At 41.0% G+C, this 26753-nt stretch overlaps 2 protein-coding genes across 7 annotated transcripts in view; both read right to left on the reverse strand.

Annotated features, from left to right (window-relative positions):
• itga9 (integrin, alpha 9) overlaps nucleotides 1-11996 on the reverse strand; it is a 130466-nt gene extending 118470 nt beyond the window's left edge. Inside the window, exons 1-2 of the mRNA XM_035432676.1 lie at nucleotides 11812-11996; nucleotides 4819-4946 (exon numbers count right to left, since the gene is read on the reverse strand). Coding sequence (XP_035288567.1) covers nucleotides 4819-4946; nucleotides 11812-11996 — 313 coding nt within the window. The remainder of the gene's footprint in view (nucleotides 1-4818; nucleotides 4947-11811) is intronic.
• A 5973-nt stretch (nucleotides 11997-17969) lies between these two features.
• The window catches only part of golga4 (golgin A4), a 60729-nt gene continuing 51945 nt past the window's right edge, over nucleotides 17970-26753 (reverse strand). For 5 of the 6 annotated variants that reach the window (XM_035416393.1, XM_035416422.1, XM_035416430.1 and 2 more), the window contains 3 exons: nucleotides 21465-21556; nucleotides 19902-19988; nucleotides 18371-18695 (listed from right to left, as the gene is read on the reverse strand). In XM_035416393.1, the coding sequence (XP_035272284.1) occupies nucleotides 18681-18695; nucleotides 19902-19988; nucleotides 21465-21556 (194 nt within the window). In that variant the 3' untranslated portion in view covers nucleotides 18371-18680. Of the gene's footprint in view, nucleotides 18696-19901; nucleotides 19989-21464; nucleotides 21557-26753 lie in introns of all 6 variants that reach the window. The other variant, XM_035416383.1, reaches the window with a different exon arrangement.

Here is a 26753-nt window from a genome sequence, read left to right on the forward strand (position 1 = left end):
TACTTATTCTGAAACCTACCCTTTATATAAAAGCCTGAAGCTGTCATTAAGATATTATGGGAGACAACACATATTATCGGCAAATCTGGCAACCTTCCATTAGCGATTCCCAGCCACCAGTGAATTGTATAATTGTGGGGTTAGTCCCATGTTAAAACAGATACAGGGATTTTATAAGACAAAGAAGTTATTACAGATGGGTGGCAGGTTTTGATTTGTTTCTATGTGTTGGGATTACCCAAACCAAATCTCATGTTTTTATCATAGAAGCGAGAAGACTCCAAGAGCACTGACTGATAGAGAAGAAGCATTGCTGAATTGTAGCCAAAGCAACTGCCCAGTGCCACAGAGGGATTTTTCCAAAGCACAGTTGTCAGAAGATGCTGATTTGGACAGCCTGCGACCTTGCTGCTTGGGAGACCATTACAGTGAACTCCTTGATCACTAATCAGGTCATCCACAGGGGGATGGGAATCCTAGCCCAAGGGCGCACTCCATGCAGTTCCTTGGAGCTGTCAACACCATCATGGCCTAGGGGCCTAACTGGGTGGAGCCACTGTCTGTGCATCTCAACAGTGAAATCCGGTAGGATTTGGTGCTCGTAACACATAGTTGCAAAGATGTAAACAATAAAGATCAAAGAAGAGCCATCCTGTTCACATTTAGAAAGTGGAATGAGTGCCGGCCTGGTAAGCCATCCAGGAATCAGCAGTCTAGCCCAGTTCTTCAGCTAATTCTTCCAAGGGACCAGGTTCTTTTTATAACTGATTCATCTGAGTACAAAAAATTCCATGCACGACTTATAAAACAAGGCATGAATAAGATACATTGTGCATGTGTGTAAACAAAGTCGATACCTTATTCACATACTGTTCTGACACTGCCTTCGCACCTTCAATCACCAGAAAATATGGTGGCCATCTTAAAAGTCACACTGTGTGCCAAGCTTGTGGTAGCTCTATATCTATAATAACTGTACAGCAGTGGAATGCAGCGAGGCCATGCTCGTCATGCACTGCATGACCCAGTGTTTTTTTTATTTTTTATTTATTTAAGTAAACAAAAACAAACAAAACAAATGGGCAGAGGAGGTAACAAATTCATAAAATAAACTGACCTAATCAAACCAGAACAAAACAGAAAAAGAGGAAAGAAAACCAATAATCAAACAAAGAAGAGAAAGAGAGAGAAAAAAAAAATATATATATATATATATATGTATATATAGTGGTCATAAATGCTACTAGCACGCGCACCCGCCAGACCGCCCCCGCCCCCCCCGACCCAGTGCTTTTAATATAACAAGTGCAAACTGCTAAGACATAATCATGCCAGGTGATATTAATATACCTTGTAACATAGTAAAGCTCTACTGCCACATGTCTTTATCCCATGCTTTCCATGCATTGCCCTTCCCCTTTGTGGTGATTTGTCTCACACTGCCAATCTGCAGACAATAATACAAACACCTAGAGCACAATGTGAAATGTACTGCATAACAGAATAACACCCCTAAGACTTAGACAAATTATTCCTGCTGATGGTGTAGGTGGGGAGAACTCTGCTTCTGCTTAATATGAAAAGCATACACTAGCATTCATTCACTTGGTACCTGATGGGAACTGTATTACAAAGCCTGATCAGAAGATTTTGCAAGCTCAGCATATTTAAAAAAGCTTACAAAAACAATTCCTACTATACATTACATGGGTCATAAGAATTTAACTAAATTTTGTAAAGTTCTTTAACATTCTCTTTCTCAGTGCTGTTAAAATTGTCAGTCAATAGTAAACTTCTCCTGCACTTCTTGCTGACACTGACTGCATTAATTATGCATTTCCTGCCGAACTCCTGTTACCTTTGCAATTCTGCGCCTGCTGTGACCATGCAGCATTGGAATTATCTATAAAATATTATTAGACTTTGCATTGTACTTTACTGCACTTTCCTTTACTGGCATCAACTGTAGCAGGGGCTCTTACCCATAGCAACTGGAAAGTTCAAAGATCAGGGATCAAAGCGCAGTAATTCCCAAGGGGGGGGGGGGGGGGGGGGGGGGGGGGGGGGGGGGGGGGAGTATATTCCCCAGAGACACAGCATGTGCAGAAGCACATTCCACCACCGAAGGGCCAGATCAGACAGCAGACACAACCGGAAGTGCAGCCTTGCAGAGGGGGAGGAGCCAGGTGTCCCAAGGATGCAGAACAGAGGGGTCTTGCCGGTGTGTGCAGTCAGATGATGCTTTTAAGGCATGAAGGATCGGTCTCTTTATTAGCCTGGTAAGTTAGCAGCAAGGTTTAAAATTTCATGAGTATGGCTGTGGGTATCTAGTGGGGGGCCATGAGGAGGGGCATGATGTGGGAGTGTTTTGGGGGGTGTAGATCAGGTGAGCAACAGTGTTCTCGAGGGGCCTGACGGAAGAAGGAGGCAGGCCAGTGAGGACAGAGTTACAGGAATCAAAGCAAGAGAGCACCAGAGCCCAAACTAGAAGCTGTCTTGTGTAGACCGTGACAAACAAGCGGATTTCCCTGAGGTTATAGAGGAAGAATCTGCATGTTTAGCTCACCACTGCAATGACCACAGTGCTGTTCAGTTTGTCATCCAGCAGCACTACGAGGTTCCTGGTGCCGACAGTGTGGTGTGGCGAAGGGTGCAATGAAGAGAGATCATGTGGAAGGGAAAACACCCCAGAGATGTACATCTCAGCCTTTTCCAGCATAAGCTTTAGGTAGTGTTTTCCATCCAGCTCAAGATGCCATTTACACAGGCTCAGATGTGTGTGTAGACAGAGAACTGTAGGTCAGTTGGTGGGAAAGACAGAAAGAGCTGAGTGTCATCAATACCAAGGCATTTAGAGCAGAGGCAGAAGAGGAGGAGACCCAGGCGAGTTTGGAATTTTGGTTTGATAAAAGTTAACCTTAGCAGCAGGGACAGCTGATGGAAATACAGAGCAGGAACTGGTCCGACAGATCAGCTGGGGCCCTAGATTTATGTTCCCTCTCTGCTGTCTGTAGTATGGTTCTGTTAGCCTGGAGGGTGTCAGACAACCAAGAACTGGGGGAGGAAGGTCAGAAAGGTCTGGGAACAAGTGGGCAGAGGGAGTAAAAGGCTGAAGAAAGTGAAGAAAGCAGAAAGTATGTTGCAGTGCCATTAGAGAGATGAGAGAAAGACTGAAGAGGTGGGTGGGAGATAGTAACTGGAGGAGAGAGATAGTAGGAGTGGGTGGGGGAAGATAGTTTGGAGGAGAGAGAGAGAGAAAAGTTAGTGGTCAGATTGATGGAGAGGGGTCAACTGGAGATCATCGAAAGAACAGTTTTTCAAAAAACGGACAGTTGAAAGAGGGTAGATTCTCCCAGGAAGGGGAGATCAATTTTTGAGGGGTGATCCATGTCTTTGAGAGAGTGAGGAAGTGGACGTAGAGGAGGAAAGTGTAGGCTGAGATTCAATCTGCCTTCCAAGTGGCAGCCTGGCAGCTCCACATTCCCCCTGCAATCACAAAGCTGAGTCACTGAGACAGAGACTTCAGAGAATAAACCAAAAGTTGGAGAAGTTCCAGCACTATGGGGGTCCATAATGGCGAGAGGGCCTCATGTGAAGGAGGGAGGCACAGATCAGAATGGGGAGAGAACACACTGACCCTCAATCATGTCACAACAATTCTATCAAATCAAAATTGCACCAAGAAATTTGCTGCCTGCAGGAGGAGAAGGTAACATGGCAAATCATATACCGGAACAGACAGTCTGCCCTTCTTCAACCTAATTTAGAAGTAGAAAGTAGAAAGTAACATAAAGAACATATCACAGCTCAGAGGGTACTAGGCCAAATGATCAAATCCCCACCTAAGCAGGGGGACACTTAGACGGCTTGAGACTCAGTCACCCTACAGACTGCCTCACGTCTGCACCAGTCCCCCTTCCCCAAGGTCACAGACACATTGCAACACTCCTCCTGCACCTAGCTCACAGACACACTGCAGCACACCCTGCACTGCACTACTAACTAGGCCCCTAGCTAGCAGTAAGAACACAGAAGATCAGAGGTATACATGCCATTCCATGAGAAACATGGAATTCTCTGTGAAATTAATATACTGATTGCTAAATTTCCTTTACCATCCCACAATGTGCAAATCTAAAAACAATAATAAAGCATTAAAAATTAATTCTTCAAACGCTGCAGTACATTTACAAAAATGCATCCACAATATTTTGCAGCTGCTCATCCCATCTGTAGTTTACCACACGTGACCTTTTGAACTTCAGAAAGTACTCCCACATTGGACAATAATTCTGGGTGTATATGCTACACAGAAAGGCGCTTTGAAGCAGCAGCATTCAGTTCAAACGTTTCTCCAGTGAGCTGTGCTGGCATGCTGTTCTGGTCGTGCGGTGCACAGATCTGACCGCACAATGAGTGTCTCATGTAACCCGAGCAGAACACCACGAACGCCAACCAGACCCTTAGGTAAATTTCATTTACCACCCACAAACTACGACTTTTGATATGGTCCTCTAACCATGGTGCAGAGGCACCCTTGATTACAGCCTCCTCTTTGGTTTCCTTTATGAGCATCTCGCATCTTGTGAACTGTACTGTGTCCTATGCTGCCGTTGACGTTTAACCATAATAGGAACACATAAGTGCAATCGTTGTGCTATATTCTAAATATCCGGTCACAGCTGGAATTGGATATTATCTTCTTGCATTAAAGGAACACAGTTGGGTCTGTGGTGTGGACCTGCTTGAACACACTCATGGGGGTGTGGAGTGGACCCTGTCCAGCGTGTGGTGTGGACTTGGTATCAGCACACTGACCTCGGCCTAAGTCCATCTCAGTGCAGCGACGGTCGGGGTTGCTGTGCACGCGGCACTTGTACACGGCTCCGGGGGTTCGCACTGAGCTGCTGAAGGAGGAGTTTGCTTTGGGGGCGCCCACCAGCACCCTGTAGAGAAGAGATTGGGGCAAAAGGCAGAGTGTGAGTCCACAAGCGTAACCCGAGATCCATAACCAACTCTGACAAACCTCAAACCTCAAACCTCAAACCTCAGCCCTCACCCCCGCCTCCCACACCTCCATCCATTACAGCACCTCTCGTAGGCTCTTTTCACTCAGCTGAAGACAGACTCAGAGCCTGGGAAGCAGTTTAAGTGATTTCACACCTGAAAGGGACTTTTTCAAAGGGGTTACCCTGGAAACTCAGAATGGAGCAGAGGCCAGAGAATAGCTGCCCACACCAAAAATAAATACTATATGCATAAAATACTTTTTAAATATGTATTACACAGATTCAATATTTAGAGAATAAGGGGATGCATGTATTGCTCATGTTCCAGAATCAACCCTACGTTTAATGTATTAACAACAACAATTTGTGTCTGTTAAAGATACAAAAAAGGGTTTGGAAAAAATATGGTAAATAAATACTTAAAACAATAAAAATGTTTTATTTTATTTATTTTTTTAAGTGATAGTACATGTATTTGTTTTAAGATGTCAACATCTACTTTCTATGATAAATATATGTATGCGTGTACAAGCGTACAATCGCTGACATGAAAAAAATAATTTCATATAAAGTATAATATATAGCACTGTGTAATGAATTTACCATTGGCTACAATAAATGTTTTACTGTCATTGCCTACAAGCGCTTCCTGTTTCAGTTTACCTAAAACCCTTGTGGTTCAATATCTCCATCCAGCATATGGTGAAAACAATAGTCCAGTCTGTGCCCAGAGCTGAGTCAGGATTTTGAACTGTCACATTGTTCAGCAACAGAACAACTGCTATATTATCTAGATGAACAGGGATTCAATGAAGACATCAACAAAAGGATGGTTTTACTTTCCCAAACTGCCCATACCAAAAATAAATATTGCTGAAAGCAGCAATTAATGGGGGCCAGGCACTAATAACTTAAATGAAGGTAAAGTAAGTGTACAGTGCCCCAGTGTGGCATATTTGTTCTAAAGTTTGTGTTTTGTTGCTGGACGCATGATCTCTGCCCCTCTATCCATTTTGCCCCAAGTATGACAGTAAATGATTCAATTATTTTTAAAGTTTCTTATAAAAACCTAATTCAACAGATAAATGTTAATAATTGGGTAATTAATAAGGTTTTTGTTTTATATATTTCTCTAAATAAATTCTGTTTGTGTTACTTGTTACAATCATTTTTGGAAGATGCTATGAATACAATACGCAACAGGTGCTGTATAAATATTAAAATTAAAATAAAATAAGATTTTTTTAAAAATGTATCCTGAATTTAATTTATGCTGTCATGCATATATTGGTTTTAAAGTTTACAGTGTTATTCCATTATACTAGCATTAAATTCAGCTTACATTAAACAACTTTTGTTTGTAATTTCAAATGAAATATTTTTATCTTATCATATTATGTAATGAAATACTTGAAACTGTCTTACCTGTGCTTTTGAATTAAATAAAAAGCATTTTAAAAATGTAAACATTTCATGCTTCACACAAATGGCACAATGAACTGATGGAACTTCTGTCCCCCTTATAACAGACACACAAGGGAAAGTGGCAGAGTGAAGGGGCTACACAAGCGACATACAGAAGTGTGAAGTCATTCAATAGGGTGGCACGCCGCCGTATGTGGCTACTACAGCCTGTACACACCGTGCCACAAAGCTTATCGGTGTCTGGAATCCTGCAGGGTGAATATGGATAATGTTAGTGCCATGTTTGTGCTTTAGGGACAAGAGCACTGTCATCTTCAAAGACACTCTGCAATTCAGGAAAGCAGAGCCACTGTCTGTTGCAAGTCACTTCTAGTGAAACCCTGCAGTAAGTGGGAATCATTGGTGGTAATTCCAAAACTTTATTGGATGTTGCTTGTGTGACGTGGCACCAATTGGCAATACCCTGCTAAGATTTGAAGAGGATTTTAAAACTCTTTGATATGCATAAACTGCTAGGAAGATACTCACCAAAGCAAACTTTATTGCTAATCATCACATGTAGGATCTGTCACTGTATTCAAGTTGAGGTGTTAAGCTGAAGTGAGACTTGAGCTTACAGCAAGCCAAATTTCATTAAGAGCCATGGAAAAAGCCCCAAGGAGACACTCAGCCCTCTAAATCCAGGGCTTGACTAAAACTAACAGCACTATCCCAGATGTCTCTGCAGTTCCAGCCCCATAGGACCTTAGTTAGCCTCATTAGTGCCTATTTAAGTTTTATTTGTTCTTATTATTTCCTTTTTCCTCTTTTTTAAAGCGCATTGTTGTTTTATGTTGCCTTACCCAGTCCCAGGGCCTTTTCCCTGCCTTGGGCCTTTTGTCTGAGCTCACAAACTATCTATGGGATTGGTGTACTCGCTCACCTCACAATGCACAAGCCACACTCTTCATTTAATGTACAAAAGCAAAAGTGCCACCACAGAGGAGTCATTTAAACCACAGGAAACACTCAAAATTCTGATTAAATATTCTCAGTTTACGCTGTGCTATCCAAATGAGGGACAGAAGTGGGATAGATTTGATTGAACTTTCATTTATGACATTCATCAAAGGCTATTTTCTCATTTAGAGTAGGTTCAATTTTGTTGAAACCTCATTTATCTGTGTTTATCAATGTATCCAACCATATATGAAATATTGAAAAACCAATAATAACCTTCTATGGTATAGTCAGTATAGTGGGTGCCGGATTTTACATTTACAGGATTTTTGAAACCTTTTTTTAAATCTTGCAAGCTGGGTAACCCCAGTTATGCAGTAGTCCACTCATGTCAAATTCACTTGAAAATCTGGTGATGATTTTCAAGAATCATCAAGTGTGTCTCCAGCTTAAACAACTCCCAGAGACATACTTTAGGTAATTTAGGTAAGCTATTTTTGAAAGATGCCATATACAACCTTGTTTTGCCACTTATCCATCTGTGAGCCATTGGCTTAAATCAAAAAATCAAGCATATTGCTGTGAAACAGACCTTAACCAACCAGGCCCTCACTTTAGAAGTCAGAAGTGGCCCACCCCCAGAGTTGTGAGATGTTTCAATCCATAGTCATGCAAATTTAGAGTTGTCCTTACATTAGGGTTTGACAAAGGGAAAACAAATGGCCATGCTGACAGAAGCCAGCACAAACCACAAGCAACCAAATGTCTCACTGGCCTCACAAACAGCTGGTGATAGTATTGCTTCTTACTGATAAAAATATGTTTCAATATGCTTGATAAGAATGAGCCAATACCATTCAGGCTTGTCATTTATGCCTAAAAACCAAAACATTATTTCACTAAATCACCCCCTTCCCACAATCATGGAGATGTGCTATTAATAACTTTTAAAAGGGCAAGTGTGAATGGAAAAAACAGACCCTCAGAACAACCCTAATGTGTATCATTCAGTGTGATATCTTGGCAAAGGCGTATAAGCCTTTTTTAGGACATCATGCTCAAATAAGCTGCCTAGCCTCCTACCGTACTCACACACCAACACCAGCCCTCCTGGTCCATTACACTCCAGCATCTCCAAAATCCTTTCCTCCCCCCACCAATGACTCTCATTTAGTGTTGTAATGATGCTTCTGGTTGGTACTGGTATTGTACTAATCCAATCTTTAACTTCTTGTATCAGGAATTGAAGAATTTAATGTAATTGTTCTGATTCCGATGCCAAAATATTTAGAGGGGTTCAACAAAGTGCCATTTCCCTGGGCAGCTTCTACAACACACAAGTTCATTTCTGCACCTTGTAGCAATGTTGAGAGTCAATGAGTACAGCCTTATACTGTGCCAACATGCATCACAGAAGAAATGTATCAATTTATCAGGAACATTTCTTCATCATTCTCCTAGATAGCTAACATAACTTCTAATTAATTAATTCTGTGAAAAATAACAAAGCCAAGATGTTAGCACGCGGCAGCTGTAACCTAGACAGTTTTTCAGTTCAGTTCAATTTTTCATTTGTAGGTCCCACTGCACTTTATTTAGACACTGGCACACTTGATGCCAACTCCAATAGGAACCCTGTAATGTCAGCTATCTAGCTAGCAATGTATTTACTCCATTATTGTTAGCTACAAGCAAACTTGTACTTGCAGAAGACAGAGTTAATTCCTCAAACACTGAACATTTAAATGTCGAGCATGGCTACTGGTCTAAACTGTGAGTCAGGTGTTGGCGATACCTGCAGCAGATTTTGTTTAAGAAACAGCTGGAGACCATTGTGCCTCTTTGTTGCAGGGACAGACACTACCATGTTACCTTGAATTGTGAGAAAAATAATGGAACATAATTAGCATGTGGAATAATTCGTCCAAATCAGGTTTTTCAAGGTTTAGCAAATTTAAAAAATGTGTATGAAACTTAAGTTAAAAAAATGACTCTTGGAACATATTGGATATGGCGGAATTTCATTTCTTTAGTCTACATCGGGGCAAGAGGTATATGCTAATAGTGGAGCCAAATTTAATGGTGCAGTCTTGTATTACTGGAAAATATGTGAAATTGCTGACGGTTACTGGGTCAACAAGTAATTTAGTGTGATGCACTAATCAGTATAGTCAGTGACAGCTCATATTAAGAAGTTGAAGACAGGGACTGTTTGGTTGGCATCTGTTCCTAGCTTTGTTAGCAAATTAAGTCATAGTGACAATGTGTCTGAATGTAGCATTTAGTGAACTGAATTAATAAAGAATGTGAAGACTGTTCTCTTTGGATATAGCAGCACCAAGATCTGTGGGTTCCAGTTTCTCCAAACTTGTATATTGACAAGTTCCAAAAGTTAAGGCAGACTGCAGGTGTCTGACTGACCAGGGCAGCTTTCTTGTGCACAATAACACTAGGACAAATCCATCTACCAAAACCCTCCCTCACTGAGTGATGTTAAGCATGCACTATCCTGTGGGGCTGCAAGCCACAGTTAGTGGTGGTATGGCGTAGATTCATACATGAGGTGCATCCACACAGTGGAACATTCTCTTAACAGCACAAACCATCCAAAAGCCTTTAAGTGTTTATTGTAAGTATTAGAAACCTCCTTTGACTTTAGTTACAATTAAACAAATTATTGGAAGTCTATCAAATCATTTTGCAAATGCAGTGTAAGCAGAACGGGAACTAAAGCTGCAAGAAATATGGTTTAAAAAAAGGCAGTGTCCGTCTTAGATGTGTGAGGCCAAGTAAACATATTGTGGCAAGGTTATTCCCTGTGAGAAACTGCAAAGAATCTTAAGATTTCCAGGCGTAGTGTTCGGTACATACTCAGAAGGGTCCAGGAAGATCAAGAGGCAGTAGACAAATAGCTTGTGGTGTCTAGCAAAAGTAACTGTTGTAAAATTGCATCACAACTACAGGAAAAACTCAGAGTAGTTAGAGAGAAACCAGTTCCACTGAAAACAGGAAACGGCAACTATCTGCTGGTCTAAAAAGATGTGCTTCTGCATTTCTCAATCGTTTTGGTCCAGTGCTGATAGTGCTTGGACCACTAAAGGCTTTTCTTCTTGTTAACAGCCCTTTTTCGCAGATGCACATAGCAATAATGTTTACAGTTTATTTTTTATCTTTTATGGATTCGTGGATTGTAAAGAAATAACTCTGGCCTGTTTAGTAGTTCTGCATCCCGCCCTTACAATGCACTTAATATTTTAGTAATAACTGTAGCAAAAATACGTGACAGCTTGATCGGACGAAATGTTGGCCTACTGTGTGTGACTGCGAATAAACAACGTATTTCACCTCATAAAGTATTCTGCGTTTGGATATATTTACATAAAGCGAAAGACTTGTTTAGATTTAAGTCATGCACATACGGGCTGTTTAACCTTTTCCAGTTGCATCGATAATGAAAATTAAACAAGGTATAATCGTTTTTTCACCGTCCCAGTGCAGTAAGTATTCTGAGTATTGATGAGTACCCTGCTGAGCAACATTTTATGTTTTCAATTTAGACCCATTAAGCTGCAGTTTTTTTCAAACTCATTTTTTATTTTTTGGTTATCTTCATATTCTGTTTTAGATTATTCCTACCAAAAGGACCTATTGAATTGCAACTAAAAACCACGTTGCTTGCAAATAGGCGGGGTGTTTTGTTCAATATACTTCAGGTAGAGACCATTAATTTCTGACAAAGTCACTGCCTTTCGTGATGTCAACTATGACCTCACCCAAGTCAGCTCAACCGATATTCTGTGTGTTGAGTTAAAGTATCACACTGGGTAAAAAGCGCAAAAATTTAATGTATACGCCAAAGTAAAGTTATGAGACCCTGTGATGGCCAATATGGCATCGCCGTTATAGACACGGTAATAAAAGTGACACACACACACACACACACATAAGGCTCAGCCCCGTCACACGAACAACTTAAATAAGTGCAATACATAATACCTTGAAGATCTAAACACTTTCTGCCAGGCTAATCACAAGGTCGCTATGAAATTGCGGATGAGCGTGTGCACGCCCCATTGGCAGCTGCAGAAGGCGCAATGTTCTTGGTTATTCATATGATTAGTCCTGAACTAATGTGTTGTTGTTTTTTATTTCTTTTTCTTTGTTGTCCTGGTGTATATATTTTGTTTGTTATCACGTAAGCCTGATTCGGAGGCAGTGATTCACATTCCAAACTGTTCAATTTTAACCCAAACAGCTGGCGCATTTCAAGTTAAATCCCTTGCGCAACGAGGGTAAAAGTAAGATGTTATACATTTAAGGTAGCCTATAACGGAACTACTTTCGTTCTTGTACCACTTTGATGCAAATTCGGACAGTTACGTTCACATGTACTTCATTAACTTTTCAAAGTAGCCTATGCAACAATTAGTTAACTTACCAACGTGTATTGTCGTGGAAGTGTTCCAGTACAGAATATCCAAAGAACGTCCCATCTGGCCCGCGGTACACTATGGGGTGGTCTAAATCAATGTTATAAGAGTAAACCAAAGAAATTGTGAAAAATAGGAAACATACATCCAAAGTGCACCTTCTTTCGGGAATTGAAGCCATTCCTTGGTACATCACTTCCGAAGAGAGAAAATAGGCTATTTTTTTAAAAGCACACAAAAAATCTAGTGCTGAAATTTTGAAGTAGTTTCGGAGACTACAAAAACTATTCTTCAGCCAAATGAACTTGGATTAAAATCTTATAACACAAATTTTGAAAATAACCTCAGATACGAGGGGTCATTAAGTAACTGCCCGGGTTCTATCTCTTCTGTCTTTTAACTGTGAAACTAGTGGCACGCAGTTGATCTTGGCTGTAACTATCCCTATAGTAAGGCGTATGTTTTGCAGACAAGCATCACATTTCAAATCGCAAGAGCAAGCAGTGGAGGAAAGAAAGCTTTGTCTCCACCTACTGTAGTCAAGCTGAAATGACCGATGAGCGGATCGCAACACTTTAATTAAATATTTAAATAAGCTTTGATAATCGTTTTCCAGGTTAGGCTATGTCACTATAATTCATTTAAATATTTCTTACATGTATGTGCATCTACATAACGTTATCCTACGCACTTCAATAAAGAATAAATATACAATTACCCAAGAAGACATTTGCGCCAGTTCAATTATGACTAAATCTGAACGATCGTGTCCTGTTTTTGCATAACTGGAGAATCAATAACACACGATGGCTTTTGGGGATTAAAGTTTGTGGAGGAAAGGTCGGGCTTGCGCTGCTGTACGTATTAGAGAGGAGAGAAGCGGATCTGCTGATATCCTTCACAGCTTTCTGCACAAGACACTTAATATTTTTACAAGACATATACGAGCCTACCGTAGCCTAATCACATGAAAATAATTAACAAATTAAAGGTCTTAATTATATAAATACATTGTAAATAAGGCGCATTTATATAAGTAGCCTAGACATAAGGTGTTTTTTTTTCATGTTATAGTCTAGCCTACTTAGGGGAGTAAATATTTATTCATTTATTCATTCATTAATTTATTTATTTATACTTAGTTTATTTAGTTTTTCTTACTTATGTACTTGTTTTAAATTAATCGTGGTTTTTAGCCAGTTTACTCAAGAAGCAATTGATTCAACTAATTCTGGAACCAACAAAAAAGCACACTGTCTTCCAGACGCCCTCTTTTTCACTCAAATTAACCTGCTGAGCTTCCCACGGCGTCGTGGGGCTACACTTCAAACGCAGTTAGACTGCTGCCTCACCAGAGACAGGAGGAGGCCCATCTACAACAAAGTCTATTCATACCCTCCCTCCCTGGGCGGCATGCACCCGGGCAATTATGCTTGGGGCAATCACGGCTGGGAAGGGTACGGACAGGACACAGTAAGTTTGGGTACACTTATCTGCAATGAAACGCATGAATGTCTCTATGAACAGCGAAGTACATTTGTGCACAGGATTTAAAACGTGCTGTATCTCTACTAGTTATTCGTTACAACAAATAAATCACCATGCATGTAATTTGATGTCGGAAATACGAGTACAGCAAAGGTGAAAACATATGAAAGATACAAATATGAAAGATGAACAGCTGCACATGAAAAATAGACATGTCCGACTCGATTTTGGGAATACCCCTAAACCTCTGGGATAAGTTGAAGATGGGGCGAAGATGTAACGATGCGCTGGCTAGTTAGGAAGTCTTCCACGTGAACTTGGAAGTTCATTATAGGCCTATGTCGCACTTACCATATTGAATTAACTTTCCGGTGTTACGCTTCTTTATTTAACTTAGGCTATTTTTATTGTTCAAAATTACGAGAGACCGGACACAGGTGTAAACACACGTTTACACACATCCTACAACATCTATTGCGTCTGTGCAATAGAGACAGCCACGACCGAGGGATTTGCCTAAATATTAATAGTGTTTCCCTTTTCTAACTCGTAATTATAGAAGACGGTAGTTTGCATCCAAGTTTTAATTAAACTGCATGCTGAATTATTGAAGTAGCACAGTGCAGTGTCAGCCGCGTTTCCACCAAAATTACACGGAACTTTTAGTCCCAGGAACTACTTTTCAAGGAACTAAAAGGTTCCTTCAGCCCATGGTTGTCTGCGTTTCCACCGCGGTCTAAAGTCCCGCGAAGATTAGGGAAATTAGCCCACTGAGTATGAAAAAAACGACGTTGTCGTCGGTCCATCTGTCCTATGATTTCTTCTGTAACCCCATACTACCACCGAAGTAGCCTACATTATTTTCTAATAACCGGGACAGCCCAGAGGGGTTTATTCCACTTATATACAACGGGTTACCAACAATGATTATATATGGTTACTTTTGTTTTTTTGTTTTTTATCGATTTAATCACCTGGAATTGAAATATTCTTCTGCAGCCGTTTGGGTTTATTTTACCGTTGTCAAGCAAAACTGTCGTTGGTAGTTGAACTTGGACCGTTGTTATGCAACAAATAGGATATAACAGGCCAATAGTCAGATTGTAACTGTTTTATATACCCTCTCAAACACATTCATTATGTTTTTATGTAAACATTTGCTTTCATGTCTTGACATCCGAAGCGACAGAATGCATTCACATTTCCAATATAACTGGCAACAACAGCAGAAAACATGCACACGTTGTAAACAATTTGCTGTTTGATTACTTTCTCATCGTCAATTCCATATCGCAAATCGCAAAATGACAAGAATAGAACGAAAACTCGGACTTGCATGAAAATTTTAATTAGTAGTGGTACAGCCACCGTTTGCTTTCCTTCGAAGTTACTGCTAGCCGAGCAGCGAAGTGTGCCCTCCAGATGCGAACCATGCACCATAAATTAGTCCATAGTCTTCCTGGTCTTTTCGTGGAATTGAAGAATGGCAGTGAAATAAAGTAAAATTACAGCAGTCTGAAAAAGCTAAAGGGACGATTACTAGATTAACCTGTTATTTTACCCTGACAAAAAGTGCGGAAGGTGATTTCCAGTTTGCTTTTACTGTATCACCAATGTGAATTACGCAGAACTACCGCATACCTCACATAACTGTATCAAACGTTTTGAGTCAATTACAACGGGCTAACAAAGAAAATCCGGAAGAAAATATTCAGCAACCGAATTAATCCGTTTGAATGTTTTGGTAGCCTACGTACAATGCTGTCCCAGCACGAATGCTTAGCATTTTATAAAACGAATACTAAAGCAAGAAAAGAACAGAAGAGCACACGTTATAATTCCAAGACGTTGGCAGACTATAACCAAAACTAGGCTACTGCGCCGCATAACATACAAGTTTGATTTGAAGTTATTATGAAAATAAATTGGTTTGCGGCTGCATATTTTCAAACATGGCGGTTGAAAATAAATACAAAAAAATGCTGCGAGTACTCGACCAATCAGAAATGTTCAGCGCTGCAAGCTCCACCCAAAAGGTTCCTGTACTTTCGGAAAGTACTACCCCCCGAGCAGGAACTTTTTGGGGGGTAAAATAAAGCCCCAGGAACTAAATTTAGACCCTAGTTCCTGCAGTGGAAACGCACTGAGTTCCTCAAAAGGTTCCTAGTTCCAGGGTAAAGTTCCTGCGGTGGAAACGCGGCTCTAGTGACCAAAAACCGGAAACTAGACGTCTAGAGGGGTGGAAATGTGGTTGAGAGACGCTTTGACTGGATTAATTTAGGTTTTACCCGGATAAAGCCTGGCTACGTCCTGGTCGGCTAGAAAACCGTCACCAAATGTAGCCGGTTTTTCACCTGAGCGAGTAGCTGTTCACTGGGAATGTGTGTCGACTTATACATTGACTACCGTATAGGGTTGTCGTCAATCAAAAAAAGTTAGTCATTTGTTAAATCAATCATATTTATCAATGTCATTTTTTCACCATTATTAATCTTACCTTCAATCCTATTAAGTGCATATATGCCTACTCCAACACAGGGGCATTTAGTACAGAATCATATGCTTTCCTCTTACAACAGCACTTTTATTTAATTTTAAACTGTAACAAAAGAAAGGTAATTTTTCCCAGTAAAGCTGTAGAAATGTTGAGCGAATAGTTTTCTTCATAAATGAAAGCTCAAACCCCTTAAGAGTGTTTGATAACTTTTTTTGAATTAATAAATAAAATCATTTTTAAAAAGTGTTTTGTGTTTACTCGGGTCCCTTTATATATTCCCTTTTTGTATAATATTACAAAATGTCTAAAGATCTGAAACCATTTAATGTGAAAAATATGCAATATTACAGCAAATCAGGAAAGGGGCAAATGCTTTTCACGGTACTGCATACACAGAAACATATTTTTGTATGATTTACTCATTTGAATATAGCATGATTTTAATATGCAGTGCAGTCTGTGAGTATTTGGACAGTGACACAATGTTTGTTTCCTTGGTTCTGTACACCCAGCACTTTGGATATGAAATGAAGCAAAGAATATGAGGTTAAAGACAAGTGCAGACTGACAGTTTAAATTTGAGGATATTTACATCCATATTGGGTGATCCATGTAGGAATTACAGCCTTTTTTATACATAATTCCCCCATTTTAGGGGACCAGAAGTAATTGGACAAATTAACATAATATTAAACAAAGTAACCATATTTAGTAATTGGTTGCAAATCCTTTGCATTTGATGACTGTCTGTGACACATAGATATCACCAGTGGCTGGGTATCTTCACTGGTGATGCTCTACCAAGCCTGTAATGTAGCCATCTTCAATACCTGTTTGTTTCAGGAGCTTCAGTCTTGTCTTCAGCAAGGGAAACGCATATTCAATTGGATTCAGGTTCAGGTGACTGACTTGACCAGCCAAGAACATACAAGTTTGCCTTGAAAACACCTTGGGTGCTTTAACAGGACATTTGAGGAAACTGTCCTGCTGTAAGGTGAAGCACCATCCAATGAGTTACTAAGCATTTGGTTGGATCTAAGATGAGATGTTTCTGTACACTTCAGAATTCATCCTCCTGCTGCCATCAGCAGCCGCATCATCAATGAAGTCAAGTGAGCCAGTTCTAGTGGCAGCCATTCTTGCCAAAGCCATAACACTACCAGAGGCAGGATGCTTTGTATCATGAGCAGTTCCTTCATGTCACCACACTTCCCTCTTTCCATCATTTTAGTATAGATTAATACTCATCTGTCCATAAGACTCTGGTCCAGAAAAGTAGTTTTTTTTACTTTCTAGAAAACCGTAAACCTTGGTTTGCATCTTGCGGTGAAACCTCTAAACTTATAACGGTGTAGTCTTCTCTTTATGGTAGGCTTTGATACATTTATGCCTACATCCTGGAGTGTTTTTTATCTATTTGACAACTGAAATTTCTTCACAATTCTAAATATTCTTTGATCATCCACTACAGTGGTCTTCCATGGTCTACCAGGTTGTTTGCTATTGCAGAACTCACCAGTGCATTCTTGTTTCTTAACACCAAAGAGTTGATTTTGACACACCCAATGTTTGGCTATGTCTCAGATTGACTTATTCTGATTTTCAGCCTCATGATGGCTTGCTTTACTGGCACTGACACTTCTGTGCTCATCATGTTGAGAGACAGCAGAAACAAATACAAAACCAAACCTAGAATAATTTCTAGACCTTTTGTTAGCTTTCATGTGCATGAACAATTGATGCAATGACACACAGTTGGCCAAAAAACAGCTGAGCAGCCAATTATCAAATACTTTTGGTCCCATTTCAGTGGTTTAATTTCAAAATCAATGTGCAGTATAGTGCCACTGAATACTGTATACTGTGTACTGTATACACCCACAGAAGTGTATACAGTTTTAGCAAGTTTGTTCTTATTGTAGTAGGTACGTATATACTGTATATTGGAATATAGCATGCTTTCATACGCATCTTTCTTTCACTTTCTCCAATTTACTAATCTGATCATAATTTCACTGTTAACACGTAATTTGGTGGATTATCACAAGTGGATATTAAAGATGGCTTTAAGAGGGAAAATCTATCAACAACCTAAGTGATATAATTACACCCCAAAAGAAACGATCCTATTCTTTCTACGTGTTCATCAGAAAATAACCCAGTAATAATTTACCAAATATATATGTACTGTAAATAAAATTTTATTAGCTTGTCTGTAAATGTATTAATATAGCAACAATCACAATATGCCCAGATTTTAATATACAGATTTAAATTCCTTATTTACAATTTACAATAGAATAAGCATTTTCATCAATCTGCATTTATCCATAAAATATAAAGTACAAAAGCCGTGGTAAACAAACGAGGTACTAGATCCAGTGTCATTATCGCTCAAAGCCGATGGAAGAGGAGATAGGTAAGTAGATTCAGCTTACACATCGAGAGAAAAGGAACAGAAAACAGTAAAAAACTAAAACAGAAAAAAAATCTAATTTATTGCACTATTCATTCATTCAAAATACCTCAAGCCAAGAAAAAAAAAAAAAAACAAAACAGAAAAACACATAAACCTTTGACCAACTGAAAATTCATTATTTAAAAAAAGCATTATTATTAGCCCCAAAGCAGATATGAAGAATCTCTATGGGCCACACCTTCTGCTTATTTACTCCCTGGGATATTATAACCATTCCCCTGCACTATGTACCACACATGGGAACACACACACACACACATACAAATACACGCATGCACGCGCACACACACCCACCCAAGACAAGAGGACAGACGTCAGTTTAGTTCAAGTCGTCAGCGGTGTAACTCCACATTAACTTGATATTGCAGCAGCAGTTCCTTCCCCAGCTCCATCATTGATACCGCTGTAAGATCTCAGCGCAGCCATGTCTAAAAGAGCAACAGACATTCAGCAGAATTACACACGCAATGTGTGCTTCACATACAGTGGAGTGAGATTTTTTTCTCTTATAGGACAGAAGTTGATGACGTTCTGGCAAAACAGATGCCAGCACTTTATGGTAAAAACCCATTCAACATTTTTAAAAACACAAAATAATTTGTGTTTAAAATAAATCTTAGGATTTATGATATTTTACTATAAATATTAATTATAAGATTTGTAAGTGAGAAGAACTGTCCAGTTGAAAATAAAGTAACTGCACACCACAATATTAAATAGAGGGTCAAAAGAACAAAAAAATCTGAACTACTCCATTCCTTTATTGCTACTGTATATGTTTGTGTGCATGTGTGCGTGTGTGCGTGTGTGTGTGTGTGTGTGTGTGTGTGTTCATGGTTAAGTTCAGAATTTGTACTGCAGCAATCCCATGCTGTTTTACCATTCTCACGCAGGGCACCATGAAATAGTTACGGCTCTGGGTAAGACGTGTGTGGCGCTGTCCACAGGGTGGCCAACACAACCATATGAAACCCCCCCCCCCCATGTGGCTGAGGGCGTGATCCCCGCCATGGCACCTTCTACACTGTGATTCTATCTCTATCTGTAACCCTCTCTGATTTTCCCCCTATCTGAGCCAAATAAAGAATACAAAAGGAGGCCGCATTGTCCACTCTCCTAAAAATAATAAAGAAATACAATAGGTATGGCTCTGTGTATGTGATACTCTCAGTAATAAAAGTTAATAAAAGCAGTAATTTAAGCAATAGCACAGCTACAGTTGAATTCATAGCTGTTTATTTTATTGAAGAATTTCATAATTGCAGAGCTTCTAAGCCTTTACATAATTTAACTTAATGTCCACAGAATAAACTGAATAACATACAGGCTCACATGTTATGGTCTTAAGACAGAAAAGTCTAAATTAAATAGAGAAAATTAAATTCAGGTATGGAATATTTCTTCCTAGTTCTCACTCTTGGCGAACATGAGTTGGTGTGAGTCAGTGTGAATCAGTGCGAGGCAAAGGATAATAGAGAGGTATAGGGAGAATATGACTGCCAGCACCTTCTTAGAACTGACAGCACCAGCAGAACGTCTGGCCCACACTCCACTAACCCGGGATGAGCATAGAAACGTTGACTCTTCCTAAAGGGGTCAAAGCTTGAGCAAACAAGTGGGAATTTGGCGCTTACAAGTGTTCTGGAGTCCTCCTTTTCCAGGATGGTCTGAGTCTGGTCAGGGGGGAATTTGAGCACAGATGTGATGACTTTGGCCATGGTCTAGGGAAAAGCAAAAAGACAGAACATTTCTCACACGCGTACACCTGAACGCATGAGGGCCGAACACAGCTTCCCACTCGAATCCTGCCAGACTCAACGCGTGCTGTCCCGTGGAGCGTCCGTGCAGTCTTATACTCAAGGGGTACAGGCCCAACCAATTCCATCCCGTTGTCAGTGGAAGGCCTGAATAATATTTCCCCTGTAGAATCGGCCCAGTCTGGGAGCAATTAGGCCTCGGAAAAAATTAATGACCTCAACACACCTTCAGGCTTGACCTTCCTGGTGGGCAAACTAACTTACAGCAATAAATCCGCCAGCGTAAGTAGGCTTCCCAGACGAAGGCGGACAATCGGCCTCAGCGCTGCCGCGGTAAGAGGCACCAGCTGTGCTGCAGACAGTGTGCCGTGATTCAGGTGATAAATATGCACCGCTGGGCTGCTGGGGCAACTTCCCACAGCTCTCATGGAGGAAATCTCACTTCATGAAGTCACGGTGTCCTGCGGTTTACTGAAAAGGGCCTTGGGGAAGTGTGCTAGTTCAGGATACCTGCTGATTTTAATGCTTGGAAAGATATATTCTTTAATTCTTTAAAAGATATACACCAGGGATGCTGCTGATGTTTTTGCTGAGTAGGGTATTTAGGCTAAAATGTGTGTGACAATCAAAATACAATCAAATGCACACACACAATGACGAATGCAAATGTACACGCAAGATGGTGTGTCCATGCACACACACACACACACACACACACACACACACACACAATCTTTTGTATTTGAATTTATACCCATTAAAATATTGGTCTACACATGAAAGAAGCCAGGTGAAAGCTATAACTGTTGAGTAATGACAGATAAAGTTTAGCATGTATTTTTGGATAGATCCATGGGGAAATTGTCATGTACTTGTACACAGCCCTTAAGCCAAGTTTTGTTTAAGGAATTATCTGCCATCGGACTTAAAGTCTGAACAGTGTTCTTCTTTCTAGAACTGGTTTGAGGGACACTGGCAAAGCACGTTCCAAATGGGAAAAGCATCACTAGTGCATACTGAGGCACTGCTTGGTGGAATCATGACATTACAGAGTAAGAAGTAGATGGGTCAGAAAAAATGTGTTACACATTAAAGTGTAACATTAATCTGATCTTCTGAAACAACTGGATGGGTATTGTTTTTAGAATATCTCCTGCAACTGCATCCGTTACGTGCTATTCTACTATTAATTATATTTTGTTAATTGTGCTGACTACAGGAATTGTAGTCTTTGTAGTTAAAGTTTCCATATTTTTAGATGACTACATTAAATTCAGTCAGTCAGCAGATGAAAGTGAAAGTGAAAAGACACCTTTCAGGGTGATAAGACATACCTTGTATCTGAATAATCAAATAACAATGAAGATCTTGCATAATGTATAGCAGCATAATCGTCATAATTATCTCATTTATTGGTCTGAGTAGGTGATACTGTCTTACCTTAGTCTCTCGGCCCATCATGTACTCAAACAGAACCTTCCTCAGGTACTCAAACTCGGTGGGTTCCGTCAAGGCCTCGTAGTGTCTACCATCTGCACAAGACAAGTTAGCCAGAATTAGCTACAGGCGGCTCCCCCTTAAACCATTTTTGATAATATGCTGTTCTTTCAACTACAGGAAATATGCCCACATTACGAGTACACCATTACACAATGGACCTTCTTAATTTTATAACGGGTGATTCAACGTGTCATCCAGCCAAGCAAGAACTCATTCTTCTTATTCAACATTTCCTGCTCTGTTACTGGCACTCCTGAAGAGAGATGGATTAACCCAATACACACTTTCTGAATCTCCATTGCTATACTGTATACACTCCCATAATGTTTAAACGGGATGGAACACATGTAACACATTTGCATGTGTTCTCCACACAGCGATTACCCCATATTTAAATGTGTATAGCATTGGGCAATCAGGTGTTTTTTTTTTTGTTTTGGAACTGCTGTTCTCACCTGAAATTTCATCCTTGACCCATGCTGTGCTGATCAAGACAATTCACAGTATGACCAATAATTCAATTATTGTTGATTTCTGCAACTCCATTAGTAAAACTAAATTCAGAAGTACCTGCTGACTGCCAGCAATCACAGGGAGTTCCTTAGCTGGCGAGTGAGGTGCAGCCAGAGAAGTGTCTGAAGAGAACACTCACCCTTTCTTCAACCACTTCAGGGAAATAATACAAAATAGATATCCACCTACAGAGACTGCCTTGAAAAGCAGACATGCTGACCTACTCAGCTTCTACGAAGACCGCATTTCAACTGCTTTGTGTACTGCCATTATTTTAATGGCACACGGCACGTCTGCAGCGTGAGCTGAAAGCTGCTATAATGGTCCAGAAACTTCCAAGGCCTTTATTGTAAGGAACTCTGAATCAGAACCAGGCGTTGCAAAATATTTGGATTTGGACCAAGAAGAGCCAAAATGAAGATTAATTTCTAAATAGAACAACTATAAAAAGCTCTCTACGAATATGACCATTTAGGGAGTGCACTCCCATTACAGAGAGGAAGGGAGCTCTGCACCTCATGATAAGCCATTATGCAACCGGCCTCTCCTTGCTTTCAATGCAGCAGAACAGAAAGCCTTTCATAAATTAAACAGAGGGGTTCCAATCCGCTTCAGCTGGAGTCCCGCCATTCCGCCAAGTCAACAGCGCAGCACTCAGCTAATAGGTTTGCTTGCTTTTAAAAAAACCCATTCCGAGTGATCCCATTCCTCAGGAACGCTGGTTCCCTCCCTCCCAGCACCACACACTACAATCGGCAGCACATTACACTGGGTTATTGGAACCAGGACAGCGCTGAGTTCCCACAGCTACACTGCTGCCTTCTCTACATGAGCAGTTATTTCCTTTAAAACATGCGCAGGAACCCCTGGGGATAGATCAACATGGTAAATAGGGTAATCAAGTTCTATTCATAGGCCCTTTAGACTGGGCTGGCATGCTGGCCTTTTCACTTCGACAAAGACACATCACACCTCTTTCTGTCCTGACCAGCCCTGTGGTGTATGTTATATTGAACAGTACTGTGGCTTACAGTGTATACTGTTCTGTACATCCCTGTGGTGTATATTGTACTGAACAGTACTGTGGCTTACAGTGTATACTGTTGTGTACATCCCAGGTGACTTAGGTGCATTAACTGTCTTAACTACTGTTTGTATTTTTTCCATAGATTGCGTTGTTGCCGTTCTCGTTGTGTTAGTGTTAATCAGTTTAACCTTCAGGGTCCAAGTTGAACTATGCGGTTGTTCCCTGCACTTGGACCGGTACTTCTCTCTAGGGGTTTCGTCATACTTGTTCCTGGTTATGGTTATACACTTTGTTGTACGTCGCTCTGGATAAGAGCGTCTGCCAAATGCCTGTAATGTAATAATGTAATGTAATCCCTGTGGTGTATGTTACACTGAACAGTACTGTGGTGTACAGTGTATACTGTTCTTTACATCCCTGTGGTGTATGTTACACTGAACAGTACTGTGGTGTACAGTGTATACTGTTCTGTATATCCCTGTGGTGTATGTTACACTGAAGAGTACTGAGGTGTACAGCGTATACTGTTCTGTACATCCCTGTGGTGTATATTGTACTGAACAGTACTGTGGTGTACAGTGTATACTGTTCTGTACATCCCTGTGGTGTATATTGTACTGAACAGTACTGTGGTGTACAGTGTATACTGTTCTGTGCATCCCGATGGTGTATGCCTCACACACATATTTCTTATACTCCCGTACTGAATTAATCTATACTAGACTTGAAAGTTTGGGGACAGAACACACCAAACTTGGCAACACCCTCAGTTGTTGATTTAGGGCAAGAAGGATGAAAGGATGTGTGAGAGACACGTCTAATGGATGTACAGTCGTATGTCAGCAGGGGGCTAACTGTTAACCCCCAGCTTCCTGCCAAATATCTCACCAAATTATAGAAATGTGAAGCTCTTTCCATTCGTATTTTATAGGAACAGTATGTGCTGCGTGTGTGTGTGTGTGTATTCATGTGTGCGTGTATGTATGTGTTACAGAAAGACCAAAAACTCAACAGGAAGCAAGGAACATACAGCAGTAAAGTACCCACACGGAATGAACTTTCCGCAAATGTGACTGCACTGATACACAGCGATGGAGTCACCATGCGCCTGATTAAGCCAGTGAAGTAAAGCCAGTGAATATCCATGCCCAACAACTGACCCAACTGCCCAAGCCATTAACCTGCGAGGAACAGTCAGATAGATGCCGCTTTGATCTGAAAGCAAGGATAGAGGGACAATTCCAGGGACGCTCCACAACCCAGAGGCTCTATCAGTAATGGTTGTATCAGTACTGATAACCTTAAAATGAGCTTATCAGTAGCGGCCCAATGCTAAGATAATAGCTGACATGATGGAACATACGTGCACAGCAGGGGCATGCATCTGATGCACAGCTGACGCTGTAAATTCAGCAAAAACATCACGCTCAAAAAGTGCATTAGTCATCTGAATCTCATTTACTCATTTTTCATTTAATCGTTTTCCAAACTCACAAAGCACAGAGACTCCATAGCTCTACAGACTCATGCCCTCCTCCTCCTTTTTCCTTCATAAGTTAGCGTCTGTGCTCATCTTCCATGAACGTGGAAACTTGGTTGCAGTTTTCTCTTGTGCTAATATGTCAAACACAATGGTCATCTGCCCAGAATTTTCAAATTGTGCATCCCTAGATAATTCAACATGAAACTTTACAACTTTGATGGAAAGGAAAGACTGTCTCAGGCTGGCCAGATGCTGACACATAGAAGACAGGCTGGGCAGCCCAGCTCGTAACCTCGCCTGATTGCTCGGATAAGAGCTGGCTGCTGTGAATAGATGGAACTCCTTAAATTCATGTTTTATGCCAGCTACAGTGCTTTCTCCTTTTTTGGATTACCAGTACAAGGATGATCTATGTGGACTTTAAAGTCATCGCTTCTGCGGGACTTCATCCCTTTTAGAACTCCCTTTTCAGTAATCAGAAGGGTACAGTAATTTTACTAGTGTGTAAAGGCTTATTTAAAAGGGTTCAGGGATTTCAAATAATTTCTTGAACCAACTATTATATTGTTAATTTTGTTGTAAATTACTGCCTGTCATTTATTTACATTTATTTAAAGTGATATTCGTCACATTGTTGCATTCAATATACTGTAAATCCTCCTGTGTCATGTCATTGTTATTTCAGCATATACTCCTTACTGGGAGAACCCTGAAAAGGAAATTATGAAATGAAACACACTCAACTCAAGATGTTGGATAAAACAGGGTGCTGATTCTACTTAAAGTATAAAATGAATGAGATAGAGGACTGCACTTCTATGAAAAAATGTTTTAGTTGAAGGCCACTCATTTTTTAAAAATGTTACTCCATTGTCACATTAAGGCATAAACTGAAATTTCAATAATCTGTTACTTTTGATGCACCACTGGGCGCCAAGTTTATAGATTCATAACTGGCCACTCAGACATTAGATCTTGGCTCTACTGTTGATACATAAGCTGCAATTATCAGAAAGGTACACACTTTAATTACTGATAACTGATCAAAGAGGCTCCATATTTTTTGCTGGACCACAACAGCGGGGCCAGCCCTACAAACACGAATGTCTGTGACTGAGTGACTGAGTGAGTGATGAAGTTACACCACCGGTCCAGTTAGGTCCAGCCATATACTAGGTTTTGACCTGGTCTTGTTTAAATGAAAAATGAAAAACAAAGCACACAAAGACCTGTATCCATTATACCTCCATTCTTCCCCAGCTCCCATTATACCCCCATCCCTCCCCAACCCCCATTACACCCCGATCCCTCCCCAACCCCCATTACACCCCCATCCCTCCCCAACCCCCATTACACCCCCATCCCTCCCCAACCCCCATTACACCCCCATCCCTCCCCAACCCCCATTACACCCCATCCCTCCCCAACCCCCATTACACCCCATCCCCCTCCCAAACCCCCAATACACCACATCCCTCCCCAACCCCCATTACACCCCATCCCTCCCCAACCACCATTACATCTCCATCCCTCCCCAACCCCATTACACCCCCATCCATCCCCAACCCCTATTACACCCCCATTACACCCCATCCCTCCCCAACCTCCATTATACCCCATCCCTCCCCAACCCCCATTACACCCCCATTACACCCCATCTCTCCCCAACCCCCATTACACCCCATCCCTCCCCAACCCCCATTACACCCCATCCCTCCCCAGCCCCCATTACACCCCATCCCTCCCCAGCCCCCATTACACCCCATCCCTCCCCAACCCCCATTACACCCCCATCCCTCCCCAACCCCCATTACACCCCCATCCCTCCCCAACCCCCATTACACCCCTATTCCTCCCCAACCCCCATCCGTCCCCAACCCCCATTACACCTCCATCCCACCCCAGCCTCTAACTCCCTTTACTACCCCCCTTCTGAAAGGGGATCCTCCTTTATGACACTGGAACGGTACATAAGAGGGCTACCGTGCCTTACCCCCTGACCTCAAAATCCCGTTTCCCGTCTCCCAGCCTTTTTGATCCATTTAAACAGAGCATGTGCACTAAAGATAGGCCTCAGATTGACGACTGGGTATTTGGAGCAGCGGATTTTTTGCTGTGAAAAATGCCAGAAGATTCAGCTCAACAGCTGGACAGCTCATTTGTCCAGTTCATGCTCACGTCAAATAAATCATTTATTTAACACAGC

This window comes from Anguilla anguilla, chromosome 1 (genome assembly GCF_013347855.1).
Source record: "Anguilla anguilla isolate fAngAng1 chromosome 1, fAngAng1.pri, whole genome shotgun sequence".
NCBI lineage: Eukaryota > Metazoa > Chordata > Actinopteri > Anguilliformes > Anguillidae > Anguilla > Anguilla anguilla.